This window comes from Salmo salar, chromosome ssa28, assembly GCF_905237065.1.
Source record: "Salmo salar chromosome ssa28, Ssal_v3.1, whole genome shotgun sequence".
In the NCBI taxonomy this organism is placed as follows: Eukaryota; Metazoa; Chordata; class Actinopteri; order Salmoniformes; family Salmonidae; genus Salmo; species Salmo salar.
Window position 1 is genome coordinate 5,449,668 of NC_059469.1, and position 26,482 is coordinate 5,476,149.

The following is a 26,482-nucleotide window of genomic DNA, read 5'->3' on the forward strand; positions in this document are numbered from 1 at the left end:
GAAAATACCCCCTGAAATTCCAGTCTGTTTTGGTGGGATGGAGTGTTGTCAGTAAATTGGTTCATTTAGCTTCCCAAACCTCTCTGCCAATAATAGCTAGTTTTCAGTTTCCCCCTCCCCACTTAGAGCAATCCCAGACAGTCGTTGTCAAATTTTAGCTTGAGACCATTAACTGAAAACAATCACATTAAGGTAGTTCATTGTTGTTACCCATAAATTATTTGATATTGAGATACCATCTGCTGCATTGGACCTGCTACCAAAGAATCAAGAGTTGAACCGAGGATAAAATACTCAAATGCTCACAACACTGGCTACAAAATGTTATTTTATTTTATATTGTAACACAATTGTAGCCTATATGTATTGTTTTCATGAAAATTATGTCCTTGCATTTTACTTGGTCTACACTGGTGGCATGCTTGACAACTGCGTTTTGTATGTAATTCAGTTATTTTCTTATTGTGTGGTTCGGTTCACCATCTATTTTGAACTATCTATAGACTACGACACGGTGCTCTATCAGCCTCATGTAATTTCTAAGAAAATCCGTGTTTTCTCTTGCCCTCACACCTTTTTCATCTTGGGAGAGAGCTCAAGCTGCAGCAACCACTTGTTACCAGAGTCTAGCTGCGGGCGCGCTTTCCTTTCCGTGAACGCCAATTGACATTAAATCCCAATTCACTGCATGTGCCTCTGGCCCAATCCTGCTATAAGCAGTCAAATATGTTTTCAGACGGATATTGAATAGCCTTTTTACCAAAAACACATTATCTATTCATTTCAAGCCATAATTAAATCGTACGTTCATACAGTTACAGGGACAAAATAAGTATTATTACTATTATCATTATTATTATTATTATTATACCATACCGTAGGTGTATGTCTAAGCGCGGCTGGCTACATGAATGATCTGACATTGAGCGCATCATAGGACGAGGAGTAGTCCGGAGCTGTCCATGGATCCTTTGTGCTGAAATCTCTCCGTGATAAAAACAGACTTAGCCAAACAATTAAGGGAAATTTCCGTCTCATATTCAATCGCAAGAAATATCCTTTAATTGTAAGATTAAGAATATTATAGTTGCATCTCTTGTATGAAGATTTCTTATCTGAAACGTACCACTGTAATCGGAAAAAAAAAAAACCCACAAAGTTCAGTCGATTTTGGAGTTTCGAGATGTCGTCTTCCTTCTTCGGTCCTCTACATTATCAACATGTACTATAAACCTGGTAGTCCAGCAAATAGACGAACATAATGATGTCACTTGGCTCCATGTCCATGTATGCAGTCTCTCCATAAATTATGAGAGGTTCGATAAGTCAATTTCCATCATGCATGAACAGTTGGGTACAAGGCATTAGTACACCTATTGGAAACAACATTTAATATTTGATCATGAATGTCTCCAAATATAATTGATATGGTTTGTTGATCAGTAGCAGAGACACTGGAATCAGTTGTCAGAAAATAGCCTACAATACAGAAAAGATCATCGTTATCAAAAAGTCCCAAAGACAGTGGGCTAACCGACCTACTAGAGCTCTTGTATCAAACCATGATAGATGTGCTCTCTACCCAGCCGTCTAACCTCTATGTCCAAACTACCTCGCAGGTATCCCCTCCCCAGCAGCACATGCACTCGCGCCTTCTCTCCAAGCAGACAGCTTTAGTAGAAACAGTCCTCTCCACCTCAGTTCTTTCCGATTAATGCCATTTAGTAAATTTCCACATATAACTGGGGCGTTTCAACGCTTTAAATGGTCCCCATAAACCTGTACGTGTGGAAAGGTTTTACGCACACATACACAGACCTTTCCGCGCGCTATATCCTACTTGTGCATCACCACTGCTACAGGTTATCATGCACCAATCTAGTTATGTCATTCGATAATAGCAATTGATAGTTCTGTTATGAGAGTTAACTATACATCGGAAGTTATGCGCCCGGTGCGATTACTTACACTGCAATGCAAGTCTGCTTTGCGCGCCATCCATGTGTTTTTTAATGTCGGATTTTCTTTGGTTTTCCAGGTTCCAGTCCATGGTAATGTGCGTTCGCTGACAGACCGAGCCTCAGGGGCATGTCTTGATCGCCGTCGCCGTCTCCGGCTTGCTCGGATTCCATCTCTCCCTGTCTTCTCCGGGCAGCTTAGCGTTGTAGATAGAGTCTCTGCAGTCACGTGGGTCGAGAAAATCGAGAGCGAGAGAGCTATCGAGAGAGCGCGTGGGGGGTGTCCCTCCTCCGCAGTTTGCAGTTTGATATGTCTCAGACTCCGCGAGCGCTGGATAGAGCGAGAGCCGCAGAGCGCGCTGGATTCTCAGCCTTCCTTACCGAAAAGCCGAGTATTTCCCTGCCTTTTCTGCCCAACCGCCACCTCCCTTGCACTTACTTATTCTATCCCCAGGAAACCCCTTGACATTTTTCCTCCTTCCTTATAGTTTTGTTTTCGGCTTTTATTCACAGTCTGAACAACTGGTTCATGCACTGTTGCTTATTTGGATTTGTCCGACATACGAGGGACGGTGGATGAGCTGCTTTCGCCAAAACCGGAGATGGAATTGCTGATAATATGCCTTTCCTTATGGATATTGCAATGCAATTCAGTGGCGAGCGCGGACTCCATCATTCACATCGGTAAGGAGATTGTGCAGGGGACACGGGGTGCAAACGCGGAGGTGTGATATAAACCCCCTTAGTGCGTAGAATAAAACAGTGCTCTTTTTGTTGTTTAAATGTAAGATACATTTAGGAAGGCATAAGGATGAATGTGTTAGTATGAAGAGCGAGTTACAACTAAATACCGTATAAACGATGATGATATGTAGTTCGGGTGAATAGCGTTGCCCCATCCCTGGAGCTGTGGCAATTTTACAGCATCATTTGAATTCTAAACCATGAGGCCATGGTCAGATTAAATTGTCAGTTTGCGTTGCCTATTATACAATATCTTATGAATGGCTTTGCAAATGCTTGACTGAAAGTCTCTGGAAAAGTGCACCACCAATGTGTCTTTTCCCGAAATCATGTGAATAGACAATATTGTAAATATATTGTAATTCACACCACAAATCCAAAGCAAGATGGAACTAATTTGCTTAGATCAGACGGACTGAACCAACGTGTGTTTTTAGAGGATTGCCCATCCCCTCCTCCCCCTCCCCATCTATAAGCATGAACTTTGAATTGAACGTGAGCGAAATGTTAAACGCCCGCGAAGGAAATAAATGACAAAGGGACAAATACTAAACCCGTATGTCCTAATCCAACATTAGAATAGATGCCAGTGTAATCTGTTTGGTGAATTTGGGTGTGTAATATGTCAGATTTGCCAAATGTATTTTATCTGACATAAATGTACATTTTGCTAAAACAACTTATGTCCGCGGCGGGGGAGATGGAGGGAGTCAATACGAATAACTAGAATATTGTATTTCTAAATAATGTCACTGGCATGTGTTTAATGACATTTGTTTGATCAAAGACAACTAATGCAAACACGCATGTATGCAAGCAAGCATGCACGTACAAACACACACACACACACACACACATACACGCAGACCGTAGCAGAAAAACAATCAATTGTTGTTTAATTTTACATCGAAACCTTTGCATGTTAAGTATCCAATAGTGCTGCAGTGATCAACAGTTAATATGTTGAAATAAAGCCATCCAGCACGATAACAGCTGAAGCATCTTACATTTGAGACAGTAGTTTAGGCATTTAGGCTGTTGCGGGGGTTTATAACTAAAACATGCAAAGGCTATTGGATGCATTATCGTCGATGGCATTTGCACTTTGTCGGCCTTACCGTAATATAAAACATAACTAACAAACCAGGTTTGAAGCAAATTGGAATCATTCTAATGTAGCCATTAGGACTTGTTGGTTACGTTGCACTTTTGTCACCCCCATCCTCAATGTCGAAACCAGGGCTTTGTGTCTGGATTTGGTTATTCTAATGTTTTTAAAACGTTCATTCCATGCCCGTTAAGGTTTTGATGTGTTTTGGAAAATGTTGTTCTCTCGGAATCCAATGTGATTGTATCGGGATCTTGATAGAAAAGGCTTGGAGTGCAAAGCCATTATAAAGCTTTAGCCTTGAGTATGCTGCGTAGGCTATATACTAAACATGTTTTAAACAATCAATCCTCTTTCTGATTAACTTCATATGGAATTGTCTTAATGGGTGAGGTTGAAGAGTGGTACACCATTACGTTCGAATACAATGGATTCTCGTTTTAAGGCTTGCTTGACGCATGCGGTTCAAATATTCGTTGTTCATAGCCAGTCTGCTGCTGCATGCACAAAAACTCTGGAGAGCCCTCAAATCAACGATGGTCTGACTTGGAAACCAAAAGACGGCCCACTTTTGAGTGTGTCAGAGTTCCATTCCGGTCTAAACCTTTTCGCGAGGATCTGTCTCGTCCAATCGTTGGTTTGCCGTCTCTGAGGCATTTGTTTTGCTTAGTTCCTCCTTCTAGGTGTGAATATATTAGATGTTCAATATCTGAATGTTAGGCCTAATGGGTATGGTCCAACTCCTGATATCAAACGGGTAAGGACTATCTGTGTTATTGTGCGTAAAGTGGGACCAATAGCCTAGAGAATATTACGTTTGCCGCTACCTTATTGCTATATAATTTCACCCTCCTCTCCTTTCCTCTCCTCTTCAAGTTATCCTTCTGGCCAAAAGCTGAAGCTGTTCCTTATGCAAAGGAGAAATAGGTATGTCCAATGAGTTGGACACCTGACGTGGAATGATTTACGGGGTGATGGGGCGAAATAGAGGCGCTGGTTATCCAGCCCTGCAATGAAAGGCGAGCTCGAAACACAGGAATCTAATCTGTTCTCACCGACAAATAGAGAAGGCAGATGCGCTATTCTGATCCCATGCTAAATAAGATGAACACACCAGTTATACATCAAGGAAGGCTATTCGCTTGACCACCTGCAAAATACGACACATCCGTCATACATCTGGGCTACTTTATCCAGTCTGAACGCTGTTTACAATAATTGACTTCAGATGATGGATAATGTAGCCTATCAACAAACAACTCCAGGAAACTTGAATGGATGGTAAAGTCTAGGCAGTTCTACCATAAAGTAGGCAAGGTTATTTTACATTTACATTTTATTCATTTAGCAGACGTTCTTTTCCAGAGCTCTTGTGAAGCGCGGCCCATATCTACAGTAAAGTGTAAAAAAAAATCGGATTGTTTTTATGGTAACTGGCTATTGGCAGCCAGTTACCTGTAAATTACTGTTAAAAAAGGGTGGCCCACAGTATGTTACCGTAACATACTGTACCTTTTTTACAGTAACTTACACCGCCAGTAAGTTACCATCAAAACAACAGGATTTTTTTTTACAGTGTAACTGAAGCTGAGGAGTGGGTAGAAGTTGCCCCTAACCACAGATACATGAACAAGAAGCCCCCCCCCATCTCCCAATGGTAAAATAATGGATAGGGTTTGGATAATCTGGTCCTAGATATGTGGTTAAAGCACATCTTCAATCAAGGCCCAGTTTTTCAAAAGTTATTTGATCGGATTTTGGCAGTCAAATAGGATTAAATGTGTAGCATAGAATGAATATAATGGGCTTCCCAATTAAAGTCAATGATGCCATGTTCTATTCATTCTATTTTATGCATTTTATCCTACCCGATTGCCGAAATCCGATCAGATAACTTTTGAAAAACAGGGCCCAGTAGCTGGAGCTGAGAGAGTCTATGTAGGCCTACAACCTTCTTGCTCTCCATGGTGCTGAAATGAATGTACAGGGGGTAAAATATATACATTGCGTGTAACCAATCACCATGTGCCAGATTGACAGGCAGGGAAAGTGAAAAGTCTTGATCTGGCATCCACCCACTCACTGTAAATCCACTAACCTTTCCTTATAATGCTAATAAGGATCATTGAAAACCTACATCTTAAGAGAAAATAATGTCATGTCATCTATTTCTTGATTAATTGTATCCTTAACATTAGGGCCTACTTTTGTAATGGTTGCTCTGAAACTAACCTCTTACCCAGAGTAATTGCACATAGGTGGAAGTGTCAGGTGAATGAGATTTCTCTGAAACTGAAACGCAACTGCCTGTGTTGGTCTAGGGTGTAATCATTTGTCCAAACAGTTGTAAAACATCCTGTCCTGTTTTGCAACGAAAACGAGAGTTTCTATTGGACACATTCAGGTAGGTCCCTCCCTGGGAAGGGGAGTACTGGCGGCTGGTAGAGCTTTTTTAGTCGACGCGACATGGTGGCAAATCCAAGATACAAGAACCAAGAACAGTTTGCTACTACAGCGGATAAAGGAGCAGAAAGAGCATGGAGATGTGGACATTTTTGGAAAACGAGGAAGAAGTAATGGAGCTGAGTGTAGAGGGAAGTGGTGTGGTGAGGAAGATTGGCATCATGTACAAAAAAAAAAAAAAAACATACTCTGGTAGCTCGGGAAATGTAACATGACAAGAGTGAGGATGAATTACCTGTGGCGGCAGGTTGCGGTGAAGACCGCCGAGTATGAGCCTTGTCCCAATGATGACAAAGATGATTCTGGAGTGAGAATAGATCTGTGCCTTCTAACTGATCCATACGTGGTGTTAGGTTGGGTGGAGAAGAGGTTGGGGACTGTTGAGTCATTGAAAGGAGTGATAACTGGGGAGGCGTTAATAAGGATCGCTGTTTCGTCGACGGGACAGTTGTAAATCATGCAGCGCGTTATGTCAAGATCACAGATTTTAGAGAAACAACAAATGTCGGTACATATGTGTCTTATATCGGCTGAAAGCTTAAATTATTGTTAATATAACTGCACTGTCCAATTTACAGTAGCTATTACTGCAAAAAAATGCCATGCTATTGTTTGAGGAGAGCTCCTAACAACAAAACACTTTTTTCTTCGCGATAGGTTTGATAAATTCACCTCTGAAGGTGAAATGTGTACTTACATTCTGAAATCTTGCTCTCATTTATCATCCAAAGGGTCCCAGAGATAACACGTGTCGTTTGTTAGATAAAATCCTTTTTCATATCCAAGAAAGGTCCATATAGCATGCACGATCGATTTTGTATTTCCACTCGTTCAATTTGCAAAGAAAGGAATCTGTGAAAATCTCACCCTAAACGTTGTTTCAACGAGTCAAATCACGTTCGTATCTATTCCTCAGAGATCCTAGAAGGTAACAAGACTTCACTATTTCATTGGGGGTGTAGTATATCCTATAGGACACCATATTTGGTCAGAGAGCGACGCCTTCATGGCACGCCGATGACGCGGGTGGCCATGACTTGAACCACTGTATCTTTGTCAAATAAGCACCAATCGGGGTCAAGCAAAGCTTGCTAGATAGCTAATGAGCTGGAAACCATGTACTTGTCGTAAAATGTAGCTACTAACCTTGTACAACAGCATGCCTTTTCATTTTGGACAAAAATTCTAAGGATATTCAGAGTTATGAAAACTGGTTGTTAACGAATTGTTGAACTTATAATATGGCGACTAAAATTGAGAAAGCTAAATCAAAGGCAAAGTTTACAGATTTGACCATATTCTGCCAGACAAATGGAATATGAATGCGAAAGTCTCCCTCATGATTTGCCCAAATGTACCTGGGGACTTTACACTAAAAGTCTTGTTGTTCATTCTTACTTCAAGTTATCCATCTGAAACTTTGCACATACACTGCTGCCATCTTGTGGACACTATCGCAATTACAACCAGAGTTATGGCTAAAACTATGACCTTTCTGTTGCATTTCAAAGATGGTGTTAGAAAAAGACTGGTTGTTTTTTTCTTTGTATTTACTTCTACCAGATCTATTGTGTTATATTCTCCTACATTCAATTCACATTTCCACAAACTTCAAAGTGTTTCCTTTCAAATGGTTCTAAGAATATGCATATCCTTGCTTCAGGGCCTGAGCTAGATGCAGTTAGATTTGGGTATGTCATTTAGGCGAAAATTGAAAAAAAGGGGGCTATCCCTAAGTGGTGAGGAGGATCAACTGAAATGGAAGATTCCCGGTGTCTGTGACGCTCGCTGTTTGGTGGGACGCAGACCTGGTGGAGAGCGTGGTGAAACAGTGAAGACACTGTCTGTTCTGCTGAGTTTAATGCAGTCTTTACCCTACAAAGTCAAGTTAGGATGTGTCAGTTATCCAGTGAGAGCTTTTGTCCCGAACCCATTATGGTGTTTTAGGTGCCAAGTTTATGGTCATGTTGCAGCAATATGTAGGAGGGAGATTTTTAGATGTGAGAAGTGTGCAGGATGGCATGAGACAAATGAATGTGTAGTATCGGTGGGAAAAGTTGTGTGTTAACTGTAAGGGTACCCATGGTGCTGGAGATCAGAAGTGTCCGGTGAGAGAAAAGCAGGTTGAGGTTGCCAGGATCTGAGTAGTACAGAAGGTTTCGTATGCTGAGGCAGTGAAGTGAATAGTAGAGGAAGATGAGTCCATGGCGAGGGATACTAAGAGACTCCTTGTGTGTAAGCTGAAGCCAATAGAGAGTGATAGGTGCTTCAGTAAGGTTGGTTTCTTAGCGTTCATATTCATGGTTATCAACTGTACTGCATACATTTAACGTAAATCACAGAAATAGATGTTGTGGTGGCAGCTGCAGAGAAGTACTTGGGTGTACAAGATTTTACTGCAGAAGAGTTACAAGTTGTGTTGAACGATAGTGTCCCGTCCTCCCAGGCTCCCAGCCTGGTGTATGATCAGATAGGGCCAAGTAGTGGAATAATGGTGAGGTTTTTAATGGGTGTAGGGTTAGTTGGAAGGGCAATTTTTCTTCCTATTTCCCTGTTCTTTTTTCCTTCCCTTTTTGTGTCACAAAGTATAATGAATTCACACTCCAGAACAGTAGGCGGAAACACAGGGCTAGATAAGAGAAATTGATGAATAGGGAGGCCGTGACATGCCTCACAATCCAGTAGAGTAGGTGGTGGTGTATTCATCTTTCAGTTGGTTGCGGTCCACCAATACAAATTTAAAGAAGAAGGTCCCTCCCCGTTTTGTTCTGTTTTTTTATTTTTACGAAACGTTTTGCAACAGATTTGGCATAATCAATACACTCCTAGTTTTTGCAATGCATCTCTACACATATTGCAATGTTGACAGTTGCATCTTTTCAACAGGTGCCATATTCGAGGAGAACGCAGTGAGGGATGACGAGGTTTTCCAGCTGGCGATCTCAGACCTCAGTCTCAACGACGACATTTTGCAGAGCGAGAAAATCACACACTCCATAAAACTTGTCGAGGCGAACAACCCTTTCCAGGCGGTCCAGGAAGGTAAGGGATGCCATTGAATTATTTTGAAATGCATTTTTTTCCTTCTTTCGCCATATTTGGTTAGTAGGCTACTTAGTAGCATAACTATACCTCAAGTGCAGTTTGTAGGCTAGTCATTTTTTAAGAGGAGAAGAGGATAATTTAAAGTGTTCCTGTTCCTCTTTGAAGCTCTTAAGCCTTGATTACACTGCAGGCCCGTTTTGGAATACTGACTGTCCAAACAGCAAGTTACAAGTGACCAAGTCAGATTTGTGTGTGTTCAGAAAGCAGTCATTTGCTGACGTGGCTATGCTAGTTGTCATAGTAACAACGGGTGCGTGTGCAGTGGTGTAGGCTGATTGGTGGTGGTTCTTGTGCTGCCTATCGCTCAGAAGTTATGTGGCAAGCTCAGGTGACAACAATGCCTGCCATGGGAGTTTCCAAGCTGCTTTGAATGTTCATAATCATAGTGTACAAACACTTCTAAAACCTCAAAGGATAAGATGACCCAACTTTCAAAACAAGTCATTTTTAGCTAGACACAGCCAGGGGTGTAGTGCTACACGGAGTTGGCAAAACGATTTAATTCTGATAAATTCTAAATAAGTTATATTTTAATTACCACAAAAATTCCATAAAAAATTATAGAATGACAAACCAAATAAATATGTACACTGTGTGTACAAAACATTAGGAACACCTTCCTAATATTGAGTTACACCACTTTTGCCCTCAGAACAGCCTCAATTCGTCGGGGCATGGACTCTGCAAGGTGTCGAAAGCATTCCACAGGGATGCTGGCCCATGCTGACTCCAATGCTTCCCACAGTTGTGTCAAGTTGGCTGGATGTCCTTCGGGTGGTGGACCATTCTAGATACACATGGGAAACTGTTGAGTGTGAAAAACCCAGCAGCGTTGCAGTTCTTGACACATTCAAACCAGTGCAACTGGCACATACTACCATACCCCGTTCAAAGTCACTTAAATATTTTGTCTTGCCCGTTCGCCCTATGAATGGCACACATACACAATCCGTGTCTCAAGGCTTAAACATCCTTAACTTGTCTCCTCCCCTTCATCTACACTGATTGAAGTGGATTTAACAAGTGAATCAATAATGGGTCATAGTGTTCAACTGGATTCACATGGTCAGTCTATGTCATGGATGTTTTGCATGTTAAGTTGGCTATGTTGGCTTTTACGCTCAACAGTTTCACATGTGTATTATGAATGGTCCACCACCCAAAGGACATCCAGCCAACTTAACACAACTGTGGGAAGCATTGGAGTCAACATGGGCCAGCATCCCTGTGGAAAGTTTTTGACACCTTGTAGAGTGAGTCCATGCCCCGATGAATTGAGGAAGGTGTTCCTAATGTTTTGTAGATTTTAGGATGGTCTACATTGTAGAATAATATTGAAGACATCAAAATGATGAAATAACACATATGGAATCATGCTATAACTAAACAAGTGTTAAACAAATCAAAATATATTTTATATTTCTGATTCTTCAAAGTAGCCACCCTTTGCCTTGATGACAGCTTTGAACACTCTTGGCATTCTCTCAACCAGCGTCACCTGGAATGCTTTTCCAACAGTCTTGAAGGAGTTCCCACATATGTCTTCAGTATTATTCTACAATGTAGAAAACAGTAACAATAAAGAAAAACCCTTGAATATGTACGTGTGTCCAAACTTTTGACTGGTACTGTATATATATTTTAAAAGAGGTTAAATTGTACAAAAAATATAATGCGCCAAAATGCAACAGAGCGTGCCACTAGGCAGGATACAGTGTATGATTTGATTGAAACAAAATACAAGAAAGGCTAATAGTTTCTTAAAACCATCGGCACTAATATGCTCACGAAACAGTAATAAAAAAAACCAGTTGAATAGGCAGACGTTGCAATTGGCGGATTTATTTGATGTATAATCTATAATTATAGGCTATTCAATTGGCTACACCTGTAGGTACAAACATTGAGGAAATTATGACATAATTTACATATTTCTTTGGCGCTCCCTCACCTTAAAACATAGCACTACACCACTGGCCATTAATTTGTCTGTAAACAATTAACAAGCTAGTTAGCTACCACATATTCTTGTCAAACTGTCAACAGAGTAGCTAGCAAGCAACAAGATATGCCAAATAACAGCCTAAAACCCACTTGAAAGCAAACCACTTAACCACTTAAGAAAGAAAGCAAACCACAAACCACTTAAGATAGGGGTTTGAAAGTGGCTTGAAATATCTGATTCAACGTGGTTTTTGGCTGTGCAGACTGCAGGGGGAAAAAATTCTTAAAATCAAATATGCTCAAAAATTTGATTAGAGTGAACAAGGCTTAAGGCTCCCCAAAATAGTTGAGCAGCAGTATCTTCTGTGGATAGAAAGCTAGGTGGAAGTATTGAGTCGAGCAGGACTCGACTCCATTTTCCACACATCATTGCTATCCACTGTGAGGCAGCCTTTAAAGACATGTTGCTTTCAAAACAGATAGCCTAATTTGCTTGTTTTATAGTGAGTTGTATTGGTGATGATGGTAGATGTTGATCAAGAAATTAGCCTCTGTTTCAGACTGTAACATAACGAAGGTTGTACAACATATAACAGTTGTTTTTCCTCTCAAGTAATAATGTTAATGACAGTCTTTTCAAAATTATGTTTTTTTTTTTGTGTTCAGCCAAGCCTTTTCTTCAAAATGGTCTATCCATGTTTTGACCTGACACTTACAAACTCACAGACTTTGCTAATGAGTTCAGTCACCCCAAAAAGTTGGTCCATTTCGTGTAACATCCATACAACCTCTTATTTGCTTTATTTGTCCGACATGCCAATATTTAGAAGTCCGTTCTTTTTGGTATACACTCCCCCCAAGACACACACATCAAAAGTTTCATTTATTTATTTAGTCCATTCTGTGGGACATTAAAGTTTTGATTTTGTGTACAAATGTAACATCCGTACGCTGGAATCTGCCTGTACCTTTTTTTTCTGGAACGAAGACGCACAACTGCTGCTTAAAGGGGCAGTGCAGTCAAAAACGTAATTTCCTTTTTTTTAATGATATTTCCACACTAAGGTAGGAATAACACTCTGAAATTGTGAAAATTATAATAATGCCCTTTTAGTGTAAGAGCTTAAAAAAACAAACAACTTCAGCCTGTTCAGGTAGGATGGTGTTTTCGGCCCACAGCAAAAACACCATCACAATCTGATCTGATTATTCTGACCAATGACCAGTCATTTTTTATTTGCAATGTATCCTGCTACTTTCAAGGGGGAAGGTAGGAACAGTGGAATTCAAAGTTTAATTGTTCAATTGCTCGTAAGCCATGTCGTCATTACTTGCCAGGAGTCCGTATACGTTACATACAGTACATTAGAAGCTGTTGATGTTGAATTGAAACGGAAACTCACCAAGTCAGTTTGCCTTCCACGACCTTCCGGAGGAGGTCAATAGCAGCGAAGGGCGGTGCTGCTCATTATTTGCATAAATCTCTTTCAGCAAAATCTATGTTAACTGCATGTAAGTATATGTGGCCTTTGCACACAAGTACACAAACAATGGCATCTAATACCATTGGAGGCTGCTCGGTAATTGGTCACAGTTGAGTCCCTGGGCTTTTTCAATTAATGACATTGAGGGGCAGAGGAGATCAATACGGCACAGCCAGGGAGTGGCTCGATGACTTCCCACTCGTCGCTGACCTTTTCCTCCACGCCAGATAGTCAGCCCTCTGAGACCACCGCTGACAGCTTGGGGTGTGGAGGATTATGGGTAAGGGAGGGATTCACACCTTGTGATGTGTCCTGCTGTCCAGTAAGCCCTGCGCTCAGCGCCCGCTCCTCTCTCAGTGACCAATAGAACCGATAGACTCCCAGGGGGCCGTGCTGCTGCTGAAATGATGCTCTTCCTGTGGGGAGGGAGGAGAGAGAGAGATCTCTGGCTGACTTAGAACAGAACACCGTTGCTTTGTGTCATTTTACATGTGAGAGTGACATGATTTGGTAGAATCTTGTAGGGGTGAAGAACCAATACAAGTGAACATACTGGAGGCACATACAGTATTTGTGTTTTTATGTCCAGTAACATGATTGGTGGAATCTTGTAGGAGTGAATAACCAATACCAAGTGAAGATACTGGAGGCACATATAGGCCTGTGTTGTTGATGGTAAGTGTTGGGCAGTGTTTCATTCTGAATGTGCAAATTTGCCTTCATCTCCAAAGATGGATGTCCATATTGTGTTGCTTGAGGACAAGGAAAGCATGCATTACCATAGCTCTCTTGCTTCGGTTGCTCACGGATACAGAATAACTCAAAACACCAACGAAGGCATTTCATAAGAGAGCAGATAAACGTGACACATACACACACCCATTTGCTCATTGTAGTAAAGTTGATTTAGCTTGTTTGAAAACGCATCACATACAAGACAAAGCATTAGCGTTTCTTATGACAGTGGGAGCTCATTAATAATGGAGATTAGGGAGTCGTTTTTTCATCCTTGGAACAAGCAATTATTTTACAGTAAGCCTTTGATTTGATTCTATATAAAACTATTGTTCTCAAACATCAAGAACAATGTCTGAAAGTTTCTGTCAAATGACCTTTTTCATTAGCTATAAAATGCTTCAGCAAAAATGATTGGAGTTGGAACCTCACACTCAGCATCTCCACTCAAAGAATAGTTTTTATAACGGTAGGATTTCTTTATTGACTCCGACGCTGAAGTGTCATTATTGGACATTTGCTAACAGTGCAGGGGTATCTCAAAACGATTTACAACAATACACACAACTCTAAAAGTAAAAGAATGGAATTAAGAAATATGTAAATATGACATTGCTCGATCTAATATTTATATATTTCTTTTCTCTTTTTAGATACTACTGCACTTTTAGATACTACTGCATTGTTGGCGCTAGACACACAAGCATTTCGCTACACCCGCAATAACATCCGCTAAATACGTGTATGTGAACAATAAGATTTGATTCGACTTTTTGATTTGAACTTTTTCTTCTCACTGTAAGTCAAGCAAATTAGGCTACTTACCATTTTTTTATTATGACCAGCAGCTCCGTTACCACTGCATTAGTGTAAAAACAATCATTTTACCCTGGCATCCTCTGCTGAATGAATGATTGTTTTATTTCGTAGAGAAATTTCCACGATCCTTTCTTTACACAGACAATACCCACTGTCCTGCGTCTAAAACAAATCAACGCTTTTTGTCTCCTCATTGTCAGAGGAGCAGCATTCTCTGGTTGAATTCCATGATTACCGCATCAATATTGATCTCACTAGAAAACTAAACAGAAAACCTTTTCTCTCCAGGCTTTAAGTGCACCATTGTGCTGACGGTGAAAAGCGTTTAATTGATATGACCTTTTCAGTGGCCATGCAGATGAGATGAGTGTTTATTAAGAACATTCCCCTGTTTCCTGGTGGTGACATAGTCTGCTGGAGTACAATGGATAAGTACAATACAATGGGTAAGAACGATAAGACTAGAGCACAGAAGACTCAAGCCTACTCTTATGTTCCATGTGAAGGTAGAGAAACTCACACCTTCGATGTGCAGTCACCCCTGTGCAACTGCTCAAATAGGACCAGAAATGGTGTGACACCAGGATCCCAAAGTGATGAGATTGATCTCCTTCTCTCCTCCTCCCTCTCCCTCGCTCTCTCTTCTGTGGTGATTCTACAGAGAGCTCTGAGAATCACTCATACCCAGCTGGCAGCCAGCTCCAACCCTGAGTCTGCATCAGTCAGTGCTGGCCTGAAAGACACCCATTTTATGACAGAGGAAACAATTGGGCAGAATTAATCATGTTGCCGCCCTGACTTATTCTCCCAGACTGGTGCAATTTAGAAAGAAGATGCATAGCTGGAGTGTGGATAAAGATCCAAAAGTGCAAGCCCAGTTCTATCTCCACAAGATATACAGCCGTGGTTGTCTCTGCAGCATCACCCATTAGCTGTGTGCCGCGCTTTAAAACGAATCCGTCCTGGATAATTAATTTGCCTACTTTTCCGGACTCATATCCCGGCATCTGATACAAACACTGATTTGAAATTTATTCTGGCTGCCTGGCAAGGAGCTCGGGCTCAGAGTAGTGGAGGCCTGCTGTTTGAGGATGGTTGTGTGCGTGTTTCTATGTTACCTGAGAAAAAGGCAACTTCAGGACACCTGGGAATCCAATGAGCGGGAGCTCCGGTGTGAGGAATGGCTCCCACTACGCGGACAAATGACCATCCTCTGTCCCACGGATGTGCCTGCCAACGGCACGCTTAGTTTATTCGCTTAACTTGTCTCTCTGACTCGCTCCCTCAGTCTCTCTTTCTCTGTACTGATCTGCTTACATGATAGGCACCCACTGACTGCATGTCTATTGGATCCTGCCGACTACGCCATTATATAGCACATGCTGTCAACCGTTGGCAATCTCTCATGTCTTAGTACAGCAGAGATGATCTGATATTTGCCATTCAGTGGTATTGCACTTCCTGTTAAGGAGCTGAGTCAGACTTGTAGGAGTAACTTGCCACTTCTCATGCGAGGAGGGTCAAGTGTATTAAGCAGGGAAGAGGCGGCTTCCCAAAAATACTCTAAAATGAGAAAATGGAACTGAGCCAATTTATCTTGAGTTTTTTTCTTCCTTTCAGCTCCATGTAGCTAGTAGTGTTGGAGGTTGAGCTCTTTGGTGTGTGGAGCTGTCATACTGGCAACCACACAGCTTTGCGCCGTCCCTGGGTGTCTCTTCTGAGTGAGGCCGTGACCGCTGAGGGACCGTGGGAGGAGATGGATTTTGAAGCACAGAAGGGTTAAGGTCGGCCTGTAGTCAGGGAAACTGGAGTCGTGGGAGCAACATTGATTTAGGAGCCAGGGGAGGCTGTGGACCTGGCCATGGGCCACCACTCTCCGAGAGGGGAAATGCCTCTTATTGAGTGCACTTCACCAAGGCACCCTCGCCGCTCTGCTCTACTCTTAGCCACTGAGTAGAGCAGAGAGTGGAAATGTCAAGGTGGCTGTAGAGGATACTGGAGCTCACTCTTGCCAGGGTGCCTATGTTACAGAATATGCCATGTTGGGAGAGTATCTCAGCACTTAAGGTAGTTGATCTGATTCTTCAGGGGAGAATTTGCGGTGTTATTCTTTTTTCCTTCCTGCGAGCACCAATATCCTCGCAGTATATCCATATCAATTTAACAGAGATACATTACCACCACTCAACAGTAGCGCCTCTAAATCCCCAAGAAAAAAATATTTCTGCTGTAGTTATTTACCAGAGTTATTTGTTATTAATCTAGCAAGGCCTGAATTCCATAAATCTATGATTTGGTAGTGGAGTGGTAGCCTGCTGTAATTGGAAAAGTGGAGTCAGAGCAGCCTTTTTTTACTGTCCTGCCTTATTCTCACAGATTCCGTAATTAAGCCCACCAAATCGACCCTCGTTAATTCAGCATCTAAAACAAGACTCTTAACATGTTTCATTCAGTATTTCTAGTGGCTGTGGAACATAACTACTATCCTGCCACCAGCAATGAAAGGGAATAGGGAAGGAGCGTTAACTGTCGGATGGAAGCAGTGAGGGATGAATGATGGATCAGGTAGTGTAATATATATGTGTTACGGCAGCTCTCGCTGGGTCGTTTTAACCACTAGAGACTCGTGGCATGCTAATCAGATGACTGTATTTAAATCAACTGCTGTAGATGCTAATGTCCATCATAGCTGGTAGCGAGAATGGCAAAAGTCACTGATACATTAAAAAAAAATCACACTTACCCATGTAAAAACGCCTGTGTAAAGTAACCATATTTTTCCTTCATTGCCCGTAACTGATCAAGTGGGTGCACTGTTAAGATCTTAAGCCATACCATAGATTAGCCTGTCACCTAATACTGGGACATAAATACACTCTATGCCTTGCATTTATATGTATGAATATGGAGTCTAAGAGCTTACAGCACAGCCAAAAGCCCAGGGCTTGCGTTAAAGGGTGGGCCATTAGGGGGCCTGGCCCACCCTAACGTACCTCCTGGCCCATTCAAAGAAAATATTGAAATATTGATAATTCATTTGACCGAGACGCGCACGCTGACAGGAATACCTATCATTGTCAGATAAAGCATCCGAGCAAGCGAAACAGTGCCTCTCTGTCTTAGTATGTGTAGCCCATGTATCTGAAGATGTCTGGAATAAAAGAGTATGGGATGACATTCCCTTTTTACCAAACTGCATCAGATACATGAGGCTACATATTGTAAGACAGAAGGCCGCTGTTTCAGTGGATTGGATGCTATTTTGGACTACCATGCAAAGGTAACCTACTTTTTGAAGTGATTTGTTTTACAATCAGATGAAAACATCATGACTGGTTGTGTTCATGCCACTTTAAAAAGGTAGGCAAATACATTTTTACAGTTCAATTACATTTCATTACCATAAAACCCACTATAGAACCACTAAAGCAGTCATTTGGACTGCTCATGAATTTAAACAATTTAAACAATTTTTATTAATGTCCTTCCCAACTCCGTCCTTGACGTTTCCCAAATAACTCTATAATACACACTGTCGTTGTTAGATTCTTTATATCACAAACAGAATTGATGTAATAGTCAGTTTTTGGAAGGCATGTCATTTTTATATGGTTTTCCCTGTTTCCCCTCCTCTCGACAGTAGGGCCTGCTCCCCTCCTTCTCTCCATAGTTGAAGATGCCGTGCCCAATTGAAAATCACCCTGATAATTGCCTCGAAAATGAACCAAACACAGGAGCTTGGTGGCATCTTAATTGGGGAGAACGGGCTCGTGGTTATGGCTGGTGCGGAATTAGTGGAATGGAATCAAATACATCAAACACATGGAAACCATGTGTTTGAAGTCATTCCATTTGTACCGTTCCAGCCATTATTATGGCCATCCTCCCCTCAGCAGCCTCCACTGGAACCTAAACTATACCAAAACTAATTTCACACAATGCCTATAATAAGAGATTACATAAATGAAGTAGGCTAAAGTATGATGGGGGAGAATGGATGAGTTGATGAGCGAGGGGAAGCGAACAATGCATAATTATGTCACCAAGTGTGAATGAAGAAAAGGGCAGGCCATTCTATTGTATTGATATATTCTAATCTCAAAATGTTATGTAATCTCAATCTATTCTGGCCTATTTGGGGTACACAGTGAGAGCGTGCGTAATTTACAATGGCAAGAAGGCCTAATGAATGTAAACGACTCCGATGGTGGGGATGAAATGAATCATGATGACATCCCTGAGTATTCTTCTGATTCTTCAATTCGCCAGATTGAATTTGTAAATCAATTTGGAGTGCCAGAGTGTGCTCAGAGTGCACTCTGGGCGTTTGTAAATTCAGAGCATTGTCAGATTGTCTGTTTGTAAATTCAGAGCGCACACTGGACACTCTGGCCGAGGAGTAGGGGTGCGTTGGTAAATTCCCTCTGGCTATCTACTCTGATTTCAGAGCACTCTTGTCTGAGTGTGCTAAAGTGCAGAATAACTGATGAATTTACGAACGCTCAACACCCGTTGAATACAGCCGGTGTCAGTAAATGTCAGCAAAAAAAGACAAATTAAAGTGTTGCCAGCAGCACAGTAACAGTCACCAACGCTCTGGATAACATGAAAACAGCCTAACCAGGTCTGCTAGGGCGAGAAAAATGGTCAGAGTGAGGTGTTCTCTCGTTGATGTCTGGAAGTAGCTAGCCTGCTAGCTAACTTTAGGCAGTTAGCTTGGGTGCTTGACTGCCGTTGTGAATCGGATCAACCCTACTCCTCGGCCAGAGCGTCCAGTGTGCGCTCTGAACGGTTCGAGGTTGAAACGCTCTGAATTTTCGAGCTCCCAGAGCACACTCTAAGCGCTCTCTTGCTCTCCAGAGGGAATTTACGAACGCACCCTAGGGTTGATCCGAGTTTTCTGTCCGCACAACGGCAGTCAAGTACCTATGCTAACTGGCTAACGTTGGCTAGCTTGCTATCTACTTTCAGACACAAATGAGAGCACACCTCACTCTGACCATTTTACTCGCCCTTGCAGAGCTGGTTAGACTGTTTTCATGTTATCCAGAGGGTAGGTCAGAGAAGGATAGTATGTCGATAGAGACAGTTGCAGTGTATGGCCTCTGCTAGTTGACCTTTCCGACAGCTTATGTGGCCTACGGCTTTTCTATAACCTTTGACATTATCAACTCGCCATTGACATTATTGAGGTCAGTGAAGCCAATCAGTAAATAGGCTTATACTCAAGTCTTGGTAGGGTTTAGTCTTGGTTGGGCCTTTTTGATGGAACCGCCTTCTCCACCAGGCCCTGAATTCATCAGTGATGACCATTGAGATCTTAAAGATGTACTCCGAGATCTTAAGCACAACAAATTCGTAACATATTACACGAATTGGAGTCGTAGCATATCATACGAATTGCAATTTTTTTCGGGATGACATAGTACACAATGGGATGACATAGTACACAAAATGGATGACATAGTACACAATGGGATAATGTAGTACACAATAAACTGGGACCACTTTTGGCTCGTGAGCACCACTTTCAAAACTACTGGATGAAATTATACCAAAGTTCAAGAGCGCATCTTTAAGCAGGATCATTTTCCGGATCCAAGCCCCACATAAATCTGCCAAATTTGGCCTGGCAGTTAAGTGGCTAATGAGTTTCAAAGAGTTTCCGAGGTTGCAGTGATTTCATTCTGGCTCGTTTTCAAAGGGAGAAAGAGCATTCTGGCAAATGCCATTACAATCTCTGATCTCTGCAATCCATCGCAGTAAAGATCCCAGATACATTCTGGGGCTTTAAACTCTACCCAATGGAAATGTTTTCTGGCTGTTCTAGGATATTATTTTCCCTATCTCTATTGGGTTCTGGTTCATTTGACTCGCAGTGATAAAGAGATTTGGATTGAGAGGAAAGATATCCCGTCTCTTACTGTAGATGTAGTTATAGCCTAACTAAGGCCTAGAGTTTATCCTGGTCATGTCACATTGTAAAGAAAAACTCCTGGTCTTAGTTATTAGTGACTGTCTTTGGCAGCTTTCCATCTGCAGGGCCACAGAGGGAGAAAGCAGCACCCTCCATGGTGATGTACTGGAACGCCACGCTCTGCAATCGCATCCCTCATTTGACATGTCAGACTTTTTGCTCAGTCAAATACACCTCGCTGCTGCATTACAATATTCAATCAGAGTGAGTCACCGTTGTGCCTTCGAGAGAACCATGTACTACCGAGGAAGAGGATAGAAAGAGAGGCAGAGAGAGACACACGCAGAGAGAAAGAAACAAACAGAGAGATGCAATGACCTGTAGTTATCTCAAGAAGCCATTTGCATTGTTAAGAGAGAACGTGAACAAACCTTGGGGAAAAAACTGTTTCACAACAGCAAGTTGGAGTGATTACGGCACGGGGAATATCATCTAAAAATGACTGCTGTTTAGCAGGCAAATGCCTCAAATTAGCAAGTACATGGCTCAACTATTAAACTGTGCAATTAAGGCGAGATTGTCTCATTACATCAGAGGGTAGCTATTACGGCTGTCTCCCATGCCTCTTATTGAGCCATGAGAGAATCGTCGCACTTACACTACCACCGCACTTCACAAGCCTACTGACCTACCTACCGCAGGAGGTTGGTGGTACCTTAATTGGGGAGGACGGGCTCGTGGTAATGGCTTGAGCGGAATGACTGGAATGGTATCAAACACATGGTTTCTATGTGTTTGATGCTATTCCATTAGCGCCGTTCCAGCCGTTATTATGATCTGTCCTCCCCTCAGAAGCTTCCGCTGCTACCTACCTACCTACCTACCTACCTACCTACCTACCTACCTACCTACCTACCTACCTACCTACCTACCTACCTACCTACCTACCTACCTACCTACCTACCTACCTACCTACCTAACCCATTACAAGAAAATACATCAATTATGAAGATGAAGGGAGTGACTGTGTAAAAGCTTAGCTCGTGTAACTCTCATCAAGAATCTATAGCACTGTACGCAGGGGTGGGTGTTAGTAGGATGAGTCCATAGGATCCCCCACTGACTGATATAATGCCAATTTCCCCTCAAGTAGCTATGTGTCTAATGCCTCTGGGGGGACTATTCATACTGCAAAGGTGGCTTGTTAGAAAGGTATTCAAATATACCCAACCTCTCCAGGAAATAACCTATATGGAGGGAGTATTATACTGTGTACCTAAGAGGCTTAAAGACGGACTTTAATGGTGGTATGATAAATAAAATAAAATAAAATGATTGGTCGCAAACAAATATACAATATATGCAAAAGTATGTGGACACCCCTTCAAATGAGTGGATTCGGCTATTTCAGCCACACCCGTTGCTGGCAGGTGTATAAAATCAAGCACACAACCATGCAATCTCCATAGACAAACATTGGCAGTAGAATGACTTTCAACATAGCACCGTCATAAGATGCCACCTTTCCAACAAGTCAGTTCGTAAAATGTCTGCCCTGCTAGAGCTGCCCCGTCAACTGCCCCGGTCAGCTGCCCCCAGTGCTGTTATTGTGAAGTGGAAACGTCTAGGAGCAAAAATGGCTCAGTCGTGAAGTGGTAGGCCACACAAGCGAGTGCTGAAGCTCGAAGCGCATAGAAAACGTCTGTCCTCGGTTGCAACACTCACTACCGAGTTCCAAACTGCATCTAGCAAAGTCAGCACAAAAACTGTTCGTCGGGAGCTTCATGAAATGGGTTTTCATGGGAGAGCAGCCGCACACAAGCCTAAGATCACCATGCACAATGCCAAGCGTCTGCTGGAGGGGTGTAAAGCTCACTGCCATTGGACTCTGGAGCAGTGGAAACGCATTCTCTACAGCAGGCTTGGGCAATTCCAGTCCTCGGGGGCCTGATTGGTGTCACACTTTTCCCCAATCCCTAGCAAACACAGCTGATTTAAACTAATTGCATTTTTAATGCATCATGATTAGTTGATTATTGGAGTCAGCTGTATTAGCTGGGGTTGGGGCAAAAGTGTGACACCAATCAGGCCCCCGAAGACTGGAGTTGCCCAAGCCTGCACTAGAGTGATGAATCACGACAGACAAATCTGGATTTGGCGGATGCCAGGAGAACGCTACCTGCCCCAATGCCTAGTGCCAACTATAACGTTTGGTGGAGGAGGAATAATGGTCTGATGCTGTTTTTCATGGTTCGGGTTAGGCCCCTTACTTCCAGTGAAGGGAAATCGTAATGCTACAGCATACAATGACGATTCTGTGCTTTCAACTTTGTGACAACAGTTTGTGGAAGGCCCTTTCCTGTTTCAGCATGACAATGCCCCCGTACACAAAGCGAAGTCCATACAGAAATGGTTTGTCGAGATCGGTGTGGAAGAACTTGACTGGCCTGCACATAGCCCTGATTCAACCCTATCGAACACCTTTGGGATGAATTGGAACGCCGACTGCGAGCCAGACCTAATCGCCCAACATTAGTGCCCGACATCACTAACGCTCTTGTGGTTGAATGGAAGCAAGTCACCGCAGCAATGTTCCAACATCTCGTGGAAAGCCTTCCCAGAAGAGTGGAGGCTGTTGTAGCAGCAAAGGGGGGACCAACTCCATATTAATGCCCATGATTTTGGAATGAGATGTTCGACGTGCAGGTACCCACATACTTTTGGTCATGTCGTGTATTTAGCAGAAGTTATTGCGGGTGTAGCGAAATGCTTGTGATATGATCAGCATTGCAGGAAGTTTTCTCCTCCTCTTTCCTTTTGTGTCAGCCATTGGGGAATTACAGTATGTACAGTTAGCAATAACATTCTGTATGTATATAGTGCTTTCAATTATGCATTGTGTGTGCAGAGGCTAATTCATTTGTGAGATGAAATCAAGGAAATTAACTTAATGAGGTACTGTGTGAGGTGAGGAACTGTGTGTTTATTCAATAAAAACACAACACGATCGACGCCAACACAACGGGCGTGAAAAATGCAAAGTGCCCAAACAACAGGTGCACAGCATGCATGAAAATAGAACAGTAGTAGATCGCCAGCACATCCAAATACAAAACACAACCTGACGCTAAATAATCCCGCACAACACTGGGCGGGCTAACCAGGCTTAAATAACCAAAATCAAAAGACAAATGAGGAACAGGTGCAACCAATAAGACAAACCAAACGAAAAGGAAAAAAGGATCAGCGGCGGCTAGTAGGTCGGTGATGACGACCGCCGAGCGCCGCCCGAGCAGGCAGGGGAGCCACCTTCGGTGGGATTCGTGACAGTACACCCCTCCTGACGCGCGGCTCCCGCAGCGCGCCGCCACCGACCTCGAGGGCGACCCGGAGGACGAGGCGCAGGGCGATCCCCATGAAGGCGATGGAACTCCCTCAGTAGTGGAGGGTCCAAAATGTCCCTCCTGGGTACCCAGCACCTCTCCTCCGCGCCGTACCCCTCCCAGTCGACGAGGTACTGTAGGCCCCGCCCCGAAGTCTGGAGTCCAGAATGGCGCGTATTTTATACGCCGGGGACCCCCCAATGTCCAGCGGGGGGGGAGGAACCTCCGGCACCTCACCTTCCTGCATGGGACCAGCCACCACCGGCCTGAGGAGAGACACATGAAACGAGGGGTTAATACGGTAGTAAGATGGAAGTTGTAACCGGTAACACACCTCGTTTATCCTCCTCAGGACTTTAAACGGCCCTACACACTGCGGGCCCAGCTTCCGGCAGGGCAAGCGGAGGGGCAGGTTTCTAGCCGAGAGCCAGACTCGATCCCATGGTGCAAACACAGGGGTCTCACTGCGGTGCTGGTCAGCGCTCTTCTTCTGCCGTCCACTCGCCTTTGTAAGTGCGTCTTTGACGGCTCTCCAGGTGTCCTTCGAGCGCTGCACCCAATCCTCCACCGCAGGAGCCTCGGTCTGGCTCTGGTGCCATGGAGCCAGGACCGGCTGGTAGCCCAACACGCACTGGAACGGTGACATGTTGGTTGATGAGTGCCGTAGAGAATTCTGGGCTATTTCTGCCCATGGCACGTATTCTCTGGGCCGGTCCTGGCAATACGTCCTTAGAAACCTACCCACCTCTTGGTTCACCCTCTCCACCTGCCCATTACTCTCGGGGTGGAAACCCGAGGTCAGGCTGACCGAGACCCACAAACGTTCCATGAACGCCCTCCAAACTCTGGACGTGAACTGGGGACCCCGATCAGAAACGATGTCCTCGGGCACCCCATAGTGCCGGAAGACATGGGTAAACAGGGCCTCCGCAGTCTGCAGAGCCGTAGGGAGACCGGGCAACGGGATGAGACGACAGGACTTCGAGAACCGATCCACAACGACCAGGATAGTGGTGTTCCCCTGTGATACGGGAAGGTCAGTGAGGAAGTCCACTGATAAGTGTGACCACGGCCGCTGTGGAACGGGAAGGGGGTGTAATTTCCCTCTAGGCAGGTGTCGAGGAGCCTTGCTCTGAGCGCACACCGAGCAGGAGGAAACATAAAACCGCACGTCCTTACCCAAGGTGGGCCACCAGTACTTCCCCCTCAGGTTCCGCACTGTCCTCTCGATCCCAGGGTGACCCGAAGAGGGGAGATTATGGGCCCATCGAATCAATCGATCATGGAGACCAAGCGGTACGTACTGAACCCCTGTCGGACACTGCGATGGTGCAGGTTCCGACCTTAACGCCCGCTCGATCTCCGCGTCCAACTCCCACACCACCGGAGCTACCAAACACGACGCCGGAAGAATGGGAGCCGGATCGATGGCCCTCTCCTCGGTGTCATATAGGCGGGACAGTGCGTCGGCCTTCGTGTTCAGTGAACCTGGCCGATAAGAGATGGTGAACCGGAAACGGGTAAAGAACATGGCCCACCTGGCCTGACGCGGATTCAGTCTCCTAGCTGCCCGGATGTACTCGAGATTACGGTGGTCAGTCCAGATGAGGAAAGGGTGCTTTGCCCCCTCAAGCCAATGTCTCCACACCTTCAGAGCCTTGACCACAGCTAACAACTCCCTGTCCCCCACATCATAGTTCTGCTCCGCCGGCCCTAGCTTCCTAGAGAAGAAAGCGCACGGGCGGAGTTTGGGTGGCGTGCCCGAGCGCTGTGATAGCACGGCCCCCACCCCATTCTCGGACGCGTCCACCTCCACTATGAATGCCAAAGAGGGATCCGGATGAGCCAGCACTGGAGCAACGGTAAACAGCTCCTTCAGGCGACTGAACGCTCTGTTCGCCTCTGCTGACCAGCGCAAGCGCGCCGGACCCCCCTTCAGCAGTGAGGTAATGGGAGCAGCAACTTGACCAAAGCCCCGGAAAAACCTCCGGTAGTAATTGGCAAACCCTAAAAACCGCTGCACCTCCTTTACCGTGGTCGGAGTCGGCCAATTACGCACGGCTTTAACGCGGTCATCCTCCATCACCACCCCCGAGGTGGAAATGCGATACCACAGGAAGGAAACGGCTCGTTTGAAAAACTCACATTTCTCAGCCTTGACGTACAGGTCATTCTCCAGCAGTCGCTCAAGCACCTTGCGCACCAGGGAGACATGCACGGCGCGGGTGGCGGAATAAATCAAGATGTCGTCAATATACACCACCACCCGCTGTCCGTGCAGGTCCCTGAGAATCTCGTCAACAAAGGATTGAAAGACGGCTGGAGCATTCTTTAACCCGTACGGCATGACGAGGTACTCATAGTGGCCCAATGTGGTACTGAATGCGGTTTTCCACTCGTCTCCTCCCCGGATACGCACCAGATTGTACGCGCTCCTGAGGTCCAGTTTCGTGAAAAAACGCGCGCCGTGAAATGATTCCACCGCCGTAGCGATGAGAGGTAGTGGGTAACTGAACCCTACTGTGATGGAATTTAGACCTCGATAATCAATGCACGGACGCAACCCTCCATCCTTTTTCTTCACGAAAAAGAAACTCGAGGAGACGGGTGACATGGAGGGCCGAATATACCCCTGTCTCAGAGATTCCGTGACATATGTCTCCATAGCCAACGTCTCCTCCTGTGACAATGGGTACATGTGACTCCTGGGAAGTGCAGCGTTTACCTGGAGATTTATCACGCAATCCCCTCGTCGATGAGGTGGTAATCGGGTCGCCCTCTTTTTACAGAAGGCGATAGCCAAATCGGCATATTCTGAGGGA

At 44.0% G+C, this 26,482-nt stretch overlaps 1 protein-coding gene across 2 annotated transcripts in view; it reads left to right on the forward strand.

The window, feature by feature from the left end:
• The first annotated feature begins 2,220 nt into the window (after positions 1–2,220).
• LOC106589364 (glutamate receptor ionotropic, delta-1) overlaps positions 2,221–26,482 on the forward strand; it is a 453,450-nt gene continuing 429,188 nt past the window's right edge. Inside the window, exons 1-2 of one of the 2 annotated variants that reach the window (XM_014179241.2) lie at positions 2,221–2,642; positions 9,160–9,315. In XM_014179241.2, the coding sequence (XP_014034716.1) occupies positions 2,561–2,642; positions 9,160–9,315 (238 nt within the window). In that variant the 5' untranslated portion in view covers positions 2,221–2,560. The remainder of the gene's footprint in view (positions 2,643–9,159; positions 9,316–26,482) is intronic. The other variant, XM_014179240.2, reaches the window with a different exon arrangement.